Below are 18,732 nucleotides of genomic sequence, written 5' to 3'. Positions count from 1 at the left end.
GGAAAATGTAACAAAGTTGATGGAGAGAAACGCAACATTGCAGAGGTGGAGGAAAAAGACTCAATGGTGAGGAAAGGGGGGAAGGAGAGGGCGTAGCAGAAGACATAGACCACGATATCATGAAAAGACATGGGGATGGTGGAGACAAAAGTGACACAAATCTGTAGAAAAGTTTGACTTCTGTGGAATACCATGTAACCAGTGGACCCATATGCAGGCAGAGTGGTAACATGAACTGGGTGACAATGTGCTCCATGCTTTCCCCCCAGGTAGTACGCGAGACATTGAGTAAGTGTTGGCAATAAAAGGCTGTGGGATTTTAAAGCACAGTGATGGTCATAACAGACATAATCATAATTCCAGTAACCATAATATGCTGTACTTTTGGGCATCGGGTCCCGAGGTTACCCCCTCTGGCCTGTGTCGCCATTCTTGACCTGACTTCTTTCTCTTTCTTCTCGCCCTTTTTCTTAGGGTGGGAGGGTTCTGGGAAAAAGCAGAGACCATGAGTGCACAGAGTACTCTTTGGTTTGGGTCCCCGTATAGTTCTGTTTTCTGCTGCAAAAAGCAGCTCCTTACATAGGACCCAGGGGCTTTCCCATGGGTCCTTCCAAGTGGTGGGGGGCTGTGGTGCCAGCCCCCTGGCCGGCTGATGCCGACAGCTAATTGCACCGTATGGTGCCTCAGGCTTGCTCCCCCGCCTACTTCCTGTCTTTGGGGGCCCTGGTGCTTTGCATTCCTGTAGGGGGAGGGCAAGGTGTTGATTCAACCCTTACCCTTCCCCCTGTGTTTCCTGGTTCGTCGACTGCATGTCGCCTTTGTAGTTTGGTGGGGGAGTGGGAGATCACCGACCCATTTGTTTGGGCTGCTGCTCCCCCTCTCCCCTGCCTGGCTGCCATGGGGCACAGGTTACCAGGCCGCGCATGGTGCCTCCAGCGTTGCCCATAGCGTTAAGGCTGGAAACAAGTCTGGAGCAAAATGATGTTGCCTAGGTTTGCGCCGTTTTATCATTGCTTAGTAACGAACATAACTACTTTATTTTGCCCAAATGAAGGCCCAGCATCTTTCAATACTGACCTTCTAGTGCAAACTGGTCCTTCCACCGTTCGCCAATGGGTAAAAAGTAAATTGTTGTATTTTCATGGTGCATTTGTGGCAGTGCGTCTTTCCTTTGTTCCATATTGGGCAAGCAAGAAAAAAACGTGCAGAGGGAATGTACTTCATTTTCTGCATCAGTGCAAAGGTGCACACAGATTGGCCAATGTTTGGTAGCTTGATAATTTCAAGTGATACTGGGGTGACGGGCCGCTCTAACAGTGGGGTAGCACTTTTAAAAGGCAATGCTGGGTATGACGCTGAAGAGGCCTCTGCGTTTTAAAATGTATTCTATAGCAGCGTGCTAGCATCGACCCTGACGAGCACAGAAATGAAACAGAGCGGAAGGATGCTCGACACATTTCCCAACATGTTCACCTCTACTATTGCAACAGATGTATCCATGGGCGTACTGTTGTTTTATCAAAGAGAAGGACGTTGTGCAACTTCACTTCGACAAAATAACTTTGTTGGGGTGTAAATTGTAGGGCGTAAGGGTCGTGAGAACGGTGGGCAGGGGTGGGAGAATGAAAGAAGGGATATGGGGGGGCATAAAAAAGAAAAACGAAACAAAAACAGTTATTCTGTCGAAGTGAAGTAGCACGACATATTTAACGGCGATAAAACAATGCATGGTGCAATTAAGTTTTCACTAAGATTCCACAGCATTGACAAACAATACCAAACTAGACCGTTCAATTAAATACGAATACAGGCTAACTGCTGACTCGCACACTCATTTATGTGTTGCTATATATGTTCAATGGTAGATAATGGAACACACAAGTTCGTAGAATTAAAATGGCGGAATCCAATTGAAGCACTTCTTTTTTACTGAAAACCGTTTATTTAATACAAAAGCTTAAAAAACGGAAACGTAGAGGTGAGAGTAATGTCCTGGTTCTGTGCCATGAAAGGTTATATTACATGTGCTGTTTGCTTTTGCTTTATTGGCTGCAGGCCGTGGAATATACACATTATGAAATGGCATGGGGCAACCAAGACGGGTTATAAGCTGCGTCACACTGACCTCTGCTCTGGATCTTATTGCTCATCTACTTTTCAAAAGTACATCACTTACTTTCCAAAAGCAAGACATCTCATGGCATACAGTATGGCGTTAAATACACAGTGCACCAAATCTCAAGTCTGTAGATAAGAGAAGTGATCAAAATACTGCTATAACCTATGTCAGCTGAAACCGGGCTATTATATAGCAAATAAATGAACATCAAAGGACACTTAAGCATGAGAGCACTTAAATGCTGGCATATTTAAAAGGGGGAGATCATACACGGTATAAGTTCAAAGGTCACAATTATGGATACAGTGACTTCAAGTTAAAAGGTACTGTTGATTTGAAGCTATAAATAGGGTCGAGAGAAGGGGTAAAATATTAAACGTTAAAAATAATAATACCTTACTGTGAAGTTCTTTGGTTAGGTCATTACTGGCCGCCTCGTCTCTAATTATGCGACAAATAGTTTGTGTGTCATAACTTATGCTGTTCACTCAACACTGCTGCATTTTAGGCAGAACTTTAATGTGTAGTGAAGGTATATTCCGACTATGAAAGCTGGTTCATAAATCTGGGGCAGTGCTGTAACCCGCAGCACACAGTGCCTGCATGACGTCACAAAGTGTGCTTTACAAATTGGTGTGAACTGTGCCTGATGTAACATCAATTTAGTGTACATGTTTAAGAAAATACTCTACTGATTAATGGTGTACATCCAAGAAAATGGGTGTAAGGTGGGCAGTAGAAAAATCAGTGTACATTGAACTATTGACACATATTTTGTTTCTCCTCATGTAACTCATTAAAAGTGTCCTGTATGGGGGTGGGCGATTATGTACAGCTGACGAACGAGATATGACAATCTTGGCTACTGCCAATCTCACAAGTGTAGGCCTTCCCCAGTAAGAAGAGCTGGCTGCCTATTGCTGGCATGCAAGGGTTCGGCAAGAGCCCAACAGCGACTGTGTGTGTGGGCGTCCCCTATACAAGTGACACAGGATCAATGTAGCTTCCAAAGAGGCGGAGTCCATTTGGTGATTTTTTGAGTTCCATGTTAAAGTGCCAGACAATGGCTTAAAGTTTAAATGTGAGAAGTACATGTGGGAATCCTACAAAAAAAGGTCATAAGTGGTGAGAAAGCACGCCGTCTCAGCGAAGCTGCCACTAAATATACAGTACGGGCAGGCATTATCCCTTGTGCGATTCTTTGCAGTGTTGTGTGCTTGTCCATTAGAAACCAGGAGCGTTTTAACAGATAAACTTCTGCTCTTGACTGGGCTCAAAAATAGATTAAGAGAAAGTGGTGGGAAAAATGGGTGGCCATGGGTGCTGGAAAGAGGTGTGATGCTGCAGTGGGACACCGGAAGAGCAGGGTGAGCCATGAGATTGAAGAAGCTGGATTTTCATTTCACTGTGTCTACTAATCAGGCTTTTGCTATATTTTGTTCAAGCTCCGTATGAAGTATTGGCAGAAGGGGTGGAGCTATGAGCTGGCGTGTTTGGGTGCATGGTTTTGAGTTTCCAAGCCAACCAGTCACTCACATGAAGTGGTTAAGAAACCCCACAATGGTCGAGAGGGAGCAGAACCAGCATTTTCCAGACCTTTTTCTAGTGCACAGTCAAAAGATGCTAACAACCAGTCTTAGAGAATAACTTCTTGGTTGTTCTTGGAAGGTCGGCAACCTCCTCGCCCAGTCACCTTAAGCACAGTATGAAGAGAAGCAGGAGCTGAAGCGGAAGAAACTGGACTTGAGGCTCAGTCTTGTGAATGGAACTGGCATTGTTGATAGCAGTCTGTAGTCTGTCTGATGCCCCCCTCACATTCGCTTTACTAGGAGGCATGATCCACATGAGTGTCAACGGGATATCAATATACAGTTTCTACTCAATGTATCAATCTCAGGGGGGGGGGGGAGTGCTGTGGTCCCCTACTGGGAACTGTACCTGTGACTGCAGGTTACACACAGATCTCTGAAGCAAACATTTATCGCTTTCAGCTAACGCATAGGCTTTTGGCATATCCATATATTCTTGGGTATGTGGGGCGGATGTTTTTGTTGGTATGTTTAGTGCCAGTAGGAAGGGATGGGGCACGCTCCTGGCTGGAACTTCTACATCATGCTCGATATGGAATTAAAATGCCCTCCAATCGTATTCCCAGCATAAGTGGGGTACACTGGAGGAATGGTGGGTATTATTGTGCTTAGTTGGCACAAATAGGTAATGTTAAGCATGGTGGAAAACATCCAATCACTGCTAGTCTATATGTCTATTGTGGGTACATGCCCCCCTCTATAGAGGATGGCATGTTATTTGGCTACCTTTCTAGACCATGTTAGATATGTTTTGGGTATAGTCTTTTGATAGCATTTCTCACTTGCTTTGGGTATAGTGGGGCCATGATGCCTAATACCATGTCAAGCTCATACTTGAAGAATGGTTGCTCATGGTTTGGAAGCATGTGCAGTTAATGTTGGCTATGGTGGGGCGTGTCCTTTGATAGAGGGACAGCATGTACGGAATGTTGAGTGGGTATTCTTTAATAACACGTGCAACTCGCTTTTGGTACTTTGAACCAGCACTCCTCAAACCATGTCTAAGTCGTATACACCACGTTGGATGAACTGGTGATCGTGACATGACTGGTGACAGGGACTGGCGTTTGAGTATTATGGTGCCAGGTTAGTTCACGAACTGTCTAGACCGCATTCGGTATAATGTCCATGGCCATGTTGGGGAGAGTGGCTGGCTGCTCATTGTTTGTATGTCTTTTTCAAGTTGGACATGCATTCTGATAGCTTGTCTGGACCATGTTGGGTATAGCAAGTCGAGATCATCCTTGGTATGTTGGATGTTTGCTCCTGGACTGTCATGTATAGCTTGTGCTGAATGTGGTAGGGCATGTTCTTTAATAGCATGGCCAGCTCACATTGAGCATGTTGGGTGTATGCTCCTTAGCAAGTTTAGTTCATGTTCTGGCTGCCCTGCTACTCCTGGGGTGTTGTATCCATCGCGTGAGGCTCTGCCCTGCATTTGGGTGTTCAATCCCGACAGAAGACGTACTCCGTGTAACTGGTCCACACTTTGTCCTCGCTTTGGTCCCCGCTGGCAAAAGCGCAGGTGCCAGTCGAGCTGCAGGCAGCCATGCGAAACCCGGCCTCCGAGAGCCGGTCAAAGGCCTGCTCCAGGAAGTTAAACTTGAGGTAGTAGCGGGAGGTGTAGCGCTCGGGGGGCCGGTCGGGGTCGCGGCTCTCGTTCAGCGTGTCCCCAAACACCTCCTTGGCCAGCGAGGTCTTGCCGCAGACGGTGATGCGCGCCACCCGCCTGAACTTGGCGTCGGCCTGCGCCTCGCGCCCCATGGTGTACGAGCCCCGATAGCCCACCGTGATGTAGCCCGAGCGCCTGCCCTCCAGGGACTGCGAGGGCGTGAGTCGCGCGCCGCCGCGGTAAGGCTCCAGCGTCGGCGAGGGCGCGCCCCCGGGGGAGTATGAGGCGGATTCGGCGGGTTCTGTCTCCGGGTAGCCGAGGAGCGCCGGCGGCGCCAGCAAGAGCAGCTCCTCCCCGCTGCCGCCGGGCTCCTCGCGCCCGCCGCCGCCGCGCGCCGGGCTCTGCAGCATCAGCAGGCGGCGCGCGAGCTCCGGCAGCGCGTAGAACTCGGCCTCGCGCTGCAGCCGCAGGCGCTCGGGAAAGTAGTCGGGCAGCACTAGGCGCAGGTCGCGCAGGTAGTCGAGCACGTAGCGGAATAGGAAGCCGTCCCGGTCCAGGAAATAGCGGCCCTTGCTGTCCCGCGCCAGGGGGCGCGTCTCGGCGCGCGCCGGGGAGAACATGCGCCAGAGCAGCGAGTCGGGCACCGCCACCAGCGTGGAGCGGCGTGTCACATACACCTGCCCGCCCACGTTCAGCTCCACAATCTCCGACAAGTCCGGCGTGCCGGAGTGGGCGCCGCCACCCGCCGCCCCGGCGGAGCCCCCGGTGCCGTTGGGCAGTCCTCGGGCGCCATCCTGCAGGGCCATGGGGGGAATAGGGGGTGGCAGCGTGAAGGGGGAGACGCTCTCAGATCACTGCTGCAGGAGCCAAACGCCTCCGTGCTGCTTGTCACGATGTGCAGATATGCTCAATAGCAGTGGTGGGTTTACTGTCCGCAGTGCTGCTGGTGTCCCGGGCCGGCTTGCCACTCTGATTCGAGTGCTATGTGTACAGCTGTCCTCCTGCTACGTGCTGCCTCCCTGCGTGTGTTGCAGCAGACCTCCTGCTGTGAATGCACTGGATGTGTCTGCCCTTCTGCAGCGGGTACACTTGGTTCTGCTGCCCACCTCCTGGGGGAACACCGGATGCGGCTGTACAGGCCGATGCTGCCCCCCTGCTGGGTGTTTTTGATGGGCACTGCTGCTCTCCAGATGTGGGTGCAGATGCGCAGCTCCTCTGTGATGACCTCTGCGTTGATAGGCGACACCGCTGCACTTACATACTATTTAGTGCCGACTGTGCACTACCGGTCCCCTCAGAAGACGTATGTCCCCACAGGGTAGACACATGCACGTCCCCTGCTGCTCTGGCTGTGGGTGCTCCGTTAACGATCACCGCTGTGTGTACAGCACTGGCGACCGCTGGACATCATAACTTCTGCTACGTGCTTGCCCCAGTGCACGACCAGCTGTCTCGGTCTGGCTGATGCCCGTCTCCAGAGACGGATGCTTACCCAGAGCTGTCCTTTATGATCTCCCAGTTCTGTTGTCAGAGGTCTGCCAGTGCTGCCACTCGACCCACTTTGCTCCTGCTGCTGACTGCCACTGGTCCTCGCGCAACTCTGCTCCCCCTCTTCTACAGGTCCTTCACGCCACCTGCCCTCTGTCGCCTCCCCGGGTCTCGACTTGAGAGTCCTGGTGAGCCGCTGGGGCGGGTGGTTTTATGTGCAATTGCTGCACATTGGAGGCGTGGGAGAGCGGGCAGGGGGAGGGGACAGGGGTTCGGCACTGACAGCAGGCAGCACACGCCCTGCCTCTCTGTCAGAGGGCGTATATCCCAAGTCGTCCTCGCCGAGGCTGAAAACACCCTTCTATCCATCAGCCCACAGCCGACGCGGGCATACAAGTCTAACCCAATCGGTATGGGTTGTGGTTACCCCTTGGCGTTTCTGAGAAAGTTATCAGCGAGGCTACCAAGTCGAAAAACAAAAACAATAACAACGTGCACACTGAAGTACAAACGCACGGAGTGAAGTTATCTCTGAGCGTTTTAAAATTGATTTCTTTTTTTAATTAAGAGCTGTCTAGGAGTTTCCACTTGTAACCGTGTGCCTGTTGATCATGCAGACGCATAAGCATTTTGTGCATTTCTAGACGTGCACTGGGCACCTTTTCCAGAATCCGTCTGCCTGCCACAATATCTCTTTTCACAAAATGTTTGGGGGGGAAGTAGTTGCTACGTAGAGGGGCGGGGGCGACCTTCTTGCTTATACTGAATTGTGTGTAAAATGAAGTGGCGCGATTTGGGGATGCCAGTGCATTTTCTTCGTTCGTGTTGTATAATTTACACTACTAATTCAGACCAAGGGTTAGCACGGTTAAAAATACTGCTAGGGTGGCCAGGAGAGCTAGACACAAGGATGGCGAATGTGGCACGGTGCACCCCTAGATACATAGGACGTCGCCTTCGTGCCAGCGCCGCTTTCCTGGCCAATAGGACTTAAAATCACAGGCGCAAGCGTTGCACAGAGACATGCCGGCGCACCAGGCTCTGTAAAGTCGGGGCATTAACGTTTCCCATTAATGTGTCTACCTTTCCAAGAGGGGATAAAACCGCAAATGGTTGTCCATTAATTTGCTTTTTGTAATCCGTGGAGTCTGCCATCGCCGTTTGGAGACTTACAATACAGCCAAGACGCAGTGTTAATTTTGCAAGCAATTATAGCTGGTATTTATGGCGGGGGTGGTCTGCCGTAATATGCTGACTCTGGTCTAAGTACCTGTTTTGTATGCTTCGGTTTTATGCAGTTGTTGGAAGCTGCACCCAAGGTCGCTTTTTTTTCATGCGGGACCAGACATGTCCACATAATCATGCGCCGGCCCGAGGTGGTGTCACGGTGAAACACCGTTCTCGAAAATCTTGCAGGAAGTTTGACAGCGCTATGATATTTTGGTTTCACCGTGAACACTCGTAGTTGTTCACGCTCCTTGGGGTTTGCTGTTGGAGTCGCAGCAGACTCAAGTACAGTCACTCACCTGCTGACACTCTTCTTAGTGTCCCGGACAGAGCAGACTGTGCACTGCATATATCGTGCTTTCAAATTGACAGGGTTGATAGAGTTCGTGTAGAGTACTAGCGCCCCCTTTAGGAGGCGGGTGAACTTTGGTATATTTTTCGTAAAGCTGCTAAGTGATTGCCAGAGATTGAGAAAATCACAATTTGGAGCATTCTGGAATCGCTGTGAAATATTAAGCATAGCCGCTACCCAGGGACTACATGAGAGCCTTTGAGTTTATTCATCTGAAGTGGGCCTCGAGCAGCTGTCCTGTGTTGGCAATCTTATGCGCCTTGAAACACTTGTGTATAGGCGTGTAATAAATGCCATGTCATATAATATATCATATCATATGACAGAGCAAGATAAACCTTTATTTTAGGACATTAGGCTTTACAGCGAAATCGCACGCCTCACCTCGCAAGCCCAGGCTGCACCCCAGCGAAAACACGGGCCCTCCTTCTCAACGCCAGACTGCACCCCAGCGAAATCGCGCACCTTCACCTAGTAAGCCCAGACTGCACCCTTGTGAAAATGCAGGCCCTCCCTCACAAGCCCAGGCAGCCCCCTCCAGACTGGACACCCCCCCAGGCAGCCCCCTCCGGACTGCATCCTCCACCCAGGCAGCCCACTCCAGACTGAACAACACCCCCAGGCAGCCCACTCCAGACTGGACAACCCCAGGTATCCCCCTCCAGACTGGACACCACCCCTAGCCCCCTCATCTGTGGCACCCCAGACAGCCGACTGGAAACCCACCCAGCCCCCTCACCTGTGACACCCCCTGGGCAGCCCCCTCCAGACTGGACCCACCCCTCTGGCAGCCCCCTCAAGACTGGACACCACCCCCAGCCCCCTCACCTTTGACACCCTCCAGGCAGCCCCCTCCAAAACGGACACCCCCCCAGCCCCCTCACCTGTGACACCCCCGGGCAGGCCCTCCAGACTGGACCCCGGCAGCCCCCTCACCCCCGGCAGCCCACTCCAGACAGGACCCCCTCAGGCAGCCCCCTCCAGACTGCACGCCCACCCAAGCACCCCCTCCAGACTGGACACCCCTCCCCCCCAGGCAGCCCACTCCATACTGGACACCATCCCCAGGTAGCCCCCTCCAGACTGGACAGCACCCCCAGGCACCCCCCTCCAAACTGGATACCCCCCAGGCCCCTCTCACCTGTGACACACCCCAGGCAGCCCCCTCCAGACTAGACCCCCCCCCAGACAGCCCCCTCCACACTGGACACCATCCCCAGGCAGCCCCGTCCAGACTAGAAACCCCCCAGGCAGCCCACTCCAGACTGGACACCCCCCAGGCCCCTCTCACCTGTGACACCCCCCAGGCAACCCCTTCCAGACTAGACCCCCCCAGGCAGCCCACTCCAGACTGGACTCTCCCCCAGGTAGCTCCCTCCAGACTGGACTACACCGCCAGATAGCCCCCTCCAGACTTGACCCCCCAGGTAATCCCCTCCAGACTGCACAGCACCACCCATGCAGCCCCCTGACAGTCTCCCAGAATACCAGTGCAATGCATGTCTGCAGCTTACCTGAACCTCTGTGGACTGCCAGCTCCATTAAATGGAACACCAATATCTCCACCACATGATCAACAGGAAGCACCGGAGATCCATCCAGGACTGCAGCATCTGCTGACACACCCCTCAAGATTTTAACCAGCCCACCCCATACACATGTGACATGCAAATGCAGTGGCATGTGCATGTTGGCCATGGCACATTGCCATGGCATCAAAACACACAAACTGAATGTGAGCCCATGACAGAAGTAAACCTACTAATAAATATGAAATATACATAAACAATGTCTAGGTGCATCACAGTCTGAGCATCAGTGACCTGGGTGTAAGGGGTGGTAAATTACCCGACAGGGAACAATAACACGACAGGGCCATGCATGGGTGATGGGAGGGCAGTCAGATAGTGCCTGAGTTACAGAGACTGGAGAATTGTGCTGCTATTTAGAAAGAGCAAACATGGTTTACTATTGCATTGCAGTGTCCGAGGTGGAGCAACGCATGAGAGAAGGCAGAGTGTGAATGAACATGTCGGTGGACGTGTCTGCATGACGTGGGTTTAACACAACAATGGCAAACAAAAGTGCCATTAACGGGACCATGGAACACCTCCACAGTGAGCCCACCTACCTCCACCCCAACCACATTGATGGCAAACACACAGTGATGCTGCACAGCTAAAAGCTAATGAAAACATACAGTGCAGACCCAGCCATCTGATGGACCCACCCCCACCTGTCAGGCACATGTGCATCCTTCCATCTGCAACCATCACAGCAACAACAACACAGATGTATGCACGCCACAAAACACATGACTTGCAATGGAGAGATGCACTGGCTGAAAAGTGAACTATCAAAGTTGCTGACACACAAATGAACTGCATGAAGCGTGGAATGTAACAACATCAAATATGTATTGCATGTACATATTTACAATTAAAACGGGGAATGAAGGTGAAAGCAGTCATGGGGAAAATAAAAGAAATAAAAACCCTGCGCCTAACTAACTATATACATGAAAAACTGGGAAGGAAAGTCTGACAAGTCCGGGGAAAATGATAAATAAAAAAGGAAACTGACATCTAAATAACTATTTACAAAGGCAGCAGCATAGTCCTCCTCACAGATCTCAATCAGACTTTCCCCCAGGGCTGGGTCCAACGACATGCCCTCCCCCCTTCAGGCTGGCCTGTGTTGTTGCCTGAAGGTCTTGCAAGTCATCCAGCATCCGTGTCTCTATCACTTGCACCTCCCTGAAAGTGGCCTCCAGAATGGCAGCCCACCTCCTTGCACGACGCACTGCAATCCCAGCCCTGGCCACCACCACTCCTGCTTCCTGTGCCTGCTGCCTCTCTGCCACAATCTGCCCTTCATAATGCCAAAACAAGGAAGACAATCAATGCCTCATGCATGCCTCTGCCTCACTCTTGCCACCTGCCTCCTTCGGGTGGTCTGCCCTGTGAAAAATCACCTCATGCTCCTCATTGCCACCTGCTGGGCCAATGCCCGGTGCCTGCTACATGGGTACGCCCTCCGAGCTGATGACAATCCTTGGGGGGCATACGGCACCTGCACTGCTCATAGGTGCCTGCTGTCCTCCATTGCCTGTGCCCCTGTCGGTGCCTGGCTAGGCACAGTGGCCACCTCAGCTGCTGTGCCTTGGACTCCCAACGTGGGCAGGGATGTGATCTCCACCAGACAGGGCGTTGTGGATGGGACTGGTGCCAGGGGGCCCTACTGGTATCTGGGCAAGAAGGCACCCTAGAGGACGACTGCCGCACAGAGGAGGAAGACGAGGAGGTGGTTGCAGCAAGGCACATCCCATGGAGTACAGTAGGGAACAGGCATGTTGCAAGCCAAGACATGAGGCGGCATAGCTCACTGTAATGATGTGCAAGCAGACTGCAAGTAGACTGCAGATCATCACGAATGACACCTGTCCCCCTTGTAAACCCGGCCAGCAGGGGCAGCACATAACCCGGATGTCCACAACACATGGTAAGGGGGTTTCGTTCTGAGTGGACACACCAGCCGACAACGGGGGATGGGTCTGGATGGAGGCATCCCGGCAGGCGCACACTGCTACATTTGATGGCCCACGGACAGGATTTTGCACAGGCACCTCCACGGTGGACTGCACAGCCTCATGCCCCTGGGACAGGACTGCAATACGCACACCCACCTCAACACCCCCACCTGATCCCATGGGCTGGGCATCAATGGCCACCTCCTCCACCACCCCCCCCATTACCCTGGATGACTCTGGGGCATCTTCCGCCATGGATGGCCCCATTGTGGCATCACCTGGCCCCACCGCTGCTGAGGATTCCACTCCCACCTTCACGTTCTTGGACTTACCCCCAGCACCCATGCCCCATGTCACTGGCACTGCCACAGCCACATCGCTCCCGACGATGAGCTGTCATGGGTGTGTGGCTGTGGCTGCGCCTTTGCCTGGTGGAGGCATCCCTGCATTCCTGCTCCACAGCATTGATTCCACCCTCTTCATCAGATGCAACTGTGGAAAAGGAGACACAGAACAGCAACATCAGTGTACTGCACCAAAGCCAGCATGGCATCACCAACATTCACAGGAAAATGACAGGAAAATGACTTGTCAAGGCAACAACCATAAACATCCACACCCACACACATGTACATGCAATCCACATCCATGCAGACACCTGCCTGGCCATCACTCCACACGATCACATCAAACTACAGGCCACTGTCACAACCAATCTATTGTGTATGCCATACACACATGCATCAATTGTACATGCACATGTGAGCATGCCATAACAACAAGCGCATTCACATGTCATGCACGCATATCAACTCAGAGGGCCCAAGCAGTGCCATGACCAATCACAACAGAGTCCCGTGAACTGTAATGCCTCAACGTGAATAAGCCAGACATCAAAATGCACTTGTTGCATCCATGCATGAGTGATGCACTTGTTGCATCCAGGCGTGAGTGATGCACAGCCACACATTTCCATTTTGGGCACATACACATGAGCATCGTGCATGCACATGACATGGGTAACACTCCCTCAACTGGCACACTTGCTATCCTGACTCGTCACAGACACAAGTAACATTGCATGTGCACAGTCTGCAAGACAGCACTACAACACACAATGCAAGTTCGAGCACCTTTAAAATCCAAAAATTTCTCAATGCACACATGGAGAGTAATGTTTAGGGCATGCATGCAGACATCTGTCTCAGAAGCATACTTGCTGCAAGCCTAAGGGGGTCACTGCCAACATGCTGGCACATGCAAAACACACATGCTGCATACAGCAGTGCACCTCATGGCTACTCGCCAGTCGACTCCAGACGTTGCCGTAATTCACAGACCAGGGTGTGCAGCACCGGGTAAAACCTCTCCACGACCCACATGTTGTTCCCCGACATCCGGCACCTGCGTGCACAGTACCCCTCTCCGTTAGCACCAGCCAGGATGAATCGCATGGCCTTGCTGTGGGTTCTGGATTTAATATCCTCCCAGCGCTTGTGCACGGTCTTCAAGGAGTGCACTGCCACACCCTCCGCATTGATGGCATCTCTGATCCCGTTCCAGATCTGCTGACATCCTTCCTTGCCACGTTGAATCACTGGTTTGAAGACAGCATCATAATGCTCCATGACCTTCGCCACAGGATGTCAACTTTTCTGGGGCTGAAGTTGACAGCCCTCTGCCTCGCTTCCAAGGGGTTGCCGCTCTGGTCTGAGGATGATGGTGCAGGCATGGCAACTCCTGAGGCAAGTGTGGGTGTTCAAGGTGGTCCTGGAGCTGGGGGGTAGAGCGGTGATGGCGGAATGGCACGGTCGGAGTCCAACAAAGCAGCTGAGGTGGTCACAGGGTTGGAGACAGTAGCATAGGCAATGGCTGGACAGCAGGCACTCCAAACGCAGTGCAGGTGGTCAGCAGGCCCACACACTATACACGCAGGAACAGATGACAAAGTCGGAGGCAGCACAGGGCAGGTGGAGGCAGGTAAAATGGCACGGAGGCAGGAGCGCAGGTCTTCCGTGTCTCGCAATAATGGCAGCTGTGTAAAGAGTGAAGGGACTTTGCGTGTAAAAAATGAGAAACGCGTGGACACTTGAAATCAGAGAAAAGGCCCTCAGCGCATAACTTATGTGACTCGACCTGCACGCAGGCATTGAGCATGGCATATTCGGGGATACATAAGTACGTTGTCAGGGTTTTATTACACGGCACACTCCAGCCAGGGACTCCTTTCTCGACAATGAATGTGGCATACAATAAAGCACTTTTTATTTTTTAATAAACCACAGATTTTTTTTTTGCGTAGGCATCCAACCCGTCTCGCACCCAACCTCCACAAACATCCCGTGTCACAATGGACCAGGAACCAGGAAGGTGTGTATCAAAAAGATATTTATTAATTTATTATTTAATGAAAAAGGAAAATAGTCAACAAACAGCAGCCACCACAATTGTGGCAACACAAATGCAATATCCTATCTAGAGCGACCAAGTGGAAATGGACTGTTACACTCACTTTTGTTATGATGACAAACGGAAAATACAATCAGGTTGAAATGGACCGTTACACTCGCTGTTGTTTTAATTACAAAACAGGAAAATACCATCAGGTGGAAAGTGATAGCGCCACAGTTTTAGCACTCTTCCCACAATTTTTTATTTTATTTAATTGGTTTCCTGTAAAAACAACCTTTCAATATAAACAAAATTTACATCATTCAATCTTTAAAGCAGCAATACATGAAATAAAATACATGAAAATCTAGGTAGAAAACAGGATACATATATACAAAAGGTGTAAAATAGTCTAACACATTTTAGTACAAAAAGACTTTAAAACCAGTATTTAATTCTAGTTCTAGATCGAGCTCATTTAAAAAAACAGTGGTTGCCAGTTTACCGACATTTACCAAAAATTCAAAACCATAGTTCTTCACTATCGGTCATAGTATAAAAAGTAAAACAAGGATATGATATGATAAGGCATTTATAATGAGCCTATACACAAGTGTTTCGAGGCATGATGAGGCAAGGGAGAGGGAACAGGTGGAAGACAGACAACGATCATACTAGGCCAGGTGTCATTCAGATCGCGTAAGTGCATGGGAAGGGGGAAGGGAAAAGTGTGTAGGGAAAGGGGGGGGTGCAGTACATGGGATAGTAGAATAATAAGATAATAAAAACGGCCACCAGATGGTGGCAAGTGCAAGGTAAGAGCAGGCATAAGTACTGGTAGGAGGTTTGTAGCGATACAGAATAACAGTCCCCAAGTGCGGGGGTTGCCGGGGAGGCAGTGCACACATGCAACTGGTGGGGCCTGAGTGCAAGATCAGAAAGGGCGGCCAGGTAACCAGTGCATTTTACCCAGGTAATGTGCAAAGTATTTAGAGCGTAGTGCACATAGTGCACGACATTAAGCAACAACGTGCTTTAAAGTTTCAGTAGATTAACTGCTTTTACGAAATCTACAGACATTCTCACTGGCCGCCAATATTTTCTGTCTACATAATATATCTTTAGTTGGCCATAAGTTAAAACAGAATCTCATGTAATTGTTTCTAAACTTCGGAGACTGGTATTTGGTAAGATATGATTCTGTGGTTCTAAACCTCTTATATCCAAATTGTGCTGGATTCCAATCTTTAAGATTTTGGCATGATTCTAAGGTGTGAATCCAGTCAGTGCGATGAAGCTTGACCTTTGCATGATCGGGATTATTAAGTAAGGTGTTTATGGAAATATCAGCATCAATAAGAATGTCTATTGCCACATTACTCCAGTTTTTAGGGTAGGGATGTACTGAATATAGCAAATATTGTCCTAAAGTACAGATGATGTCAATATACTGCAATGATAATAGGCACTTCCTTAGAAATGCAATCATTTTCCATACAACCATACTATATAATGATAATGAACCCAATTCAAAGTGAATTAAAGAGACAGATATACAGTTAGGCAGATTGAATATTGCTTGCCAAAACTTGCCCTCCAACTGGTCCCAGAAGACACGCGATTTTATTGCACCAGATTCCGAACCAAATGTGATGGCTGGCATCACTTTTAAGGAAAAAAACATCAGCAGATGGCTACATGTAAATTTACCAAATTTGTAGGAAATTACCTTGGATTGTGAAATCAGGGTTTGTAGTTTCGACATTATATCAGTTAAATACAGAGGTTCCTTCTTGATGTTACTAATCATAACCCCCAAATATCTATAGGACGGCGTGATAGAGATGGGGTCTCATCCTAAAGTCCAAGTGAACTGGTTCCATTTCGAGGATTTGACGTTGTGGCATTCCATTATTTGTGTTTTTGGCAGGTTTATAGACAAAGCATTTTCAGATGCGTAGGGAGCCAACCCTCTAATCAAGCTTTGGAGACCCGCCGACATTTTGGAGAGAAGAATAAGATCGTCGGCATAGAGAATCCACTGGACCTGATCCGAGCCCAGTTTAGGGGCATCGGAATTGATGTTCTGGAATTGGTCACCCATGTCCAGAATAAACAAATTGAATAAGGTAGCCGCAAGGATACACCCTTGTTTTAGTCAGCGGAATGTAAGAAGGGGAGCTGTCAGTTGACCATCAAGGGTTAATCGAACACGAATAGACGTGTTTGTGTGGAGGAGGGAAATCAATTTAACCACAGAAAAAGGACAACCCATAGATATCAGTTTACGAAGCATTAGTAAACGATCAATAGAATCAAAAGTTTCCTTGAAATTAACAAAAGCTATAAAAAGAGATTGCTTTTGATGGCGACAAAGAGCTTTGATAGAAGAGAGAGTAACAATATTGATCGCTGTGCCTTTACCAGCAACAAAGCCTGTCTGGAACCTATCACGCATGTTGGTTGAGTCAATCCACTGGTGTAGGTCTCGCACAATTAATGACGCAAAATTTTTCCCTCGAGCGTCCAAAAGGGCAATAGGCCTATAGTTGCTTGGATTCTGCCGGTCGCCCTTTTTAAATATCGGAACGATTATAGAACTACACCAGGAGGGAGGAAGTTTTTGAACAGATACAGCATATGTGAATATCTCACACAGAATACTGGCCCATAGATCAGGATGTTGCTTCAGCATGAAGTTCAAAAGTCCGTCAGGGCCCGGGGCTCTAGACCTACTAGCTTTGTGAATATAGTAGAGGATGTCTTCTATGTTGAAAGATAACAAAAAAGTTCCTTCTAAATTCGGGGAGTGGTCAGCGGGTAGGAAATAGGTGCTGCATATAAACGAGAAAAATGAATTTGCCAAGCAGACATGGAAACATCATTAATCTGCATAAAGCATTGGGAATTGATATGGGTTTTTGTAATTAACGCCCACATACCTGCAGAATTTTTCACAGCCACTTGGCTCAACATACTCTCTCCATCATTCTGGAATAGGCGGGCACGATAAGCTCTTCTCCAATTTCAATATTGGGTCTTGATTGTTTTTAGAGAAGACCATCGCAACTTGCCCGGTAAAAATAGTGCTAATTTTCGCTCTCTCTGGAATTGTGCTTTTATTTTCTGCATATTAAGATCAAAAGTACGAGCAGTAGTTCTACAGTTGGATTACTCAGCAGAGGTGGTAAATTGAAACAGCAGTTCAATGTAGTTAAAGTCAGGTTCTGTCAAAGACTTAAGATCAGAAAAGGCAAATGTAAGCCTTTCAGTGAGCTGTGTCAGCTTACGTTCGGACCTGTGTAATCTGTTCCGACCACAATTAACATGTATAGTTCCTGCCATTGTGGCTACGAGTTGGTTCCAAACATGGTTATTACATTGCCATTTAAGGTTTAACATATTGTGATCGCTCTCAAGAGTAGGAGAGACCTGAAAACCTTTCAAGGATTGAAACAGCTGACGACTAACATAGATATAATCAATAACTCCTGTAGAATGTCCTCTCTTCCAGGTCAGGTGAGGCGGACAATCCTCAGGAAAAGAGCCATTCACCATGACCAGATCTTTTGAATCAATAAAATTGTTCCAACACAGCTACCTATTGGAGGAAAGGGTTTTTTCACGGTCAAAGCAATGTAGGTTTAGATCACCAGCCAAAATTACATAGGAAAAAGAAGCTAATTGATATACTCTCTCCCACAAGGATTCAAGCACTTTCAGAAATTGGTCTGTTGATTGAACCGCAGGATTCCAATACACATTAATTACAAAGTAGGTAATTTGTGTAATTAGTATGGATTTGGAACTTCATGAAGTACAAACGAGATATGTGGGCTGGTTTTCAGGAATACCATTAGGCCAGACATAGGCCGGCCTTTAGTTGAAGAAATAGCTGGGTTTAGTAAAATATGGTAGCTGTCCCAAAAAGGACAATGAGTTAACCAAGTGTCCTGCAAAAGAATAATGTCATGATCTGCCAATTTAATAATACAAGGGGAAAAGAGGTGTCTGAACCCTCTCGTATTCCAACTCAGTAATGAAAGAGAATGAGCAATGGGCAAGCTAGGCTAAATTGGTTAAGCACCGGCAGTTACATTTAGTTGGAATCTGGATAGGGTTTTCAGAAAAGGATACAGATTTGATAGGTTTGTCTGTCTGGAGCTGTGGTCTACTAGGGTTAGTCGTTGGTCTCAGGTTATCAGTTGAGAGCTCAAATCCTAGTTCAAATAGCTCAGAGCGGGCAGCCCATAACATGCTCAGCATAACTCTTAATTGAAGCCAGAGTCTGGCGGTAGAAAGGTCACGGGTAGAGGGAAATTCTACCTGTTCGATATCGATTGTAATAATGTCCTCGAGGGAAAACATTTCTCCAAATATTGTCAAAATACTGGAACGATTCAAATCATATTGTGGAAAAGGCAG

General features: G+C 49.0%; 1 protein-coding gene across 1 annotated transcript; it reads right to left on the bottom strand.

Moving 5' to 3' along the window:
• Positions 1–1,905: 1,905 nt before the first annotated feature.
• KCTD12 (potassium channel tetramerization domain containing 12) lies at positions 1,906–7,125 on the bottom strand. Its single transcript, XM_069640666.1, has one exon. It carries the CDS (start codon positions 6,124–6,126, stop codon positions 5,155–5,157), a length of 972 nt encoding a protein of 323 aa, XP_069496767.1. The 5' UTR covers positions 6,127–7,125; the 3' UTR covers positions 1,906–5,154.
• Between the last annotated feature and the right edge of the window lie 11,607 nt (positions 7,126–18,732).

This window comes from Ambystoma mexicanum, chromosome 7q, assembly GCF_040938575.1.
Source record: "Ambystoma mexicanum isolate Mex_15411 chromosome 7q, UKY_AmexF1_1, whole genome shotgun sequence".
Taxonomy (NCBI): domain Eukaryota; kingdom Metazoa; phylum Chordata; class Amphibia; order Caudata; family Ambystomatidae; genus Ambystoma; species Ambystoma mexicanum.
Note: the sequence above shows the minus strand (reverse complement) of the source record. Positions and strands in the feature narration are given on the sequence as shown.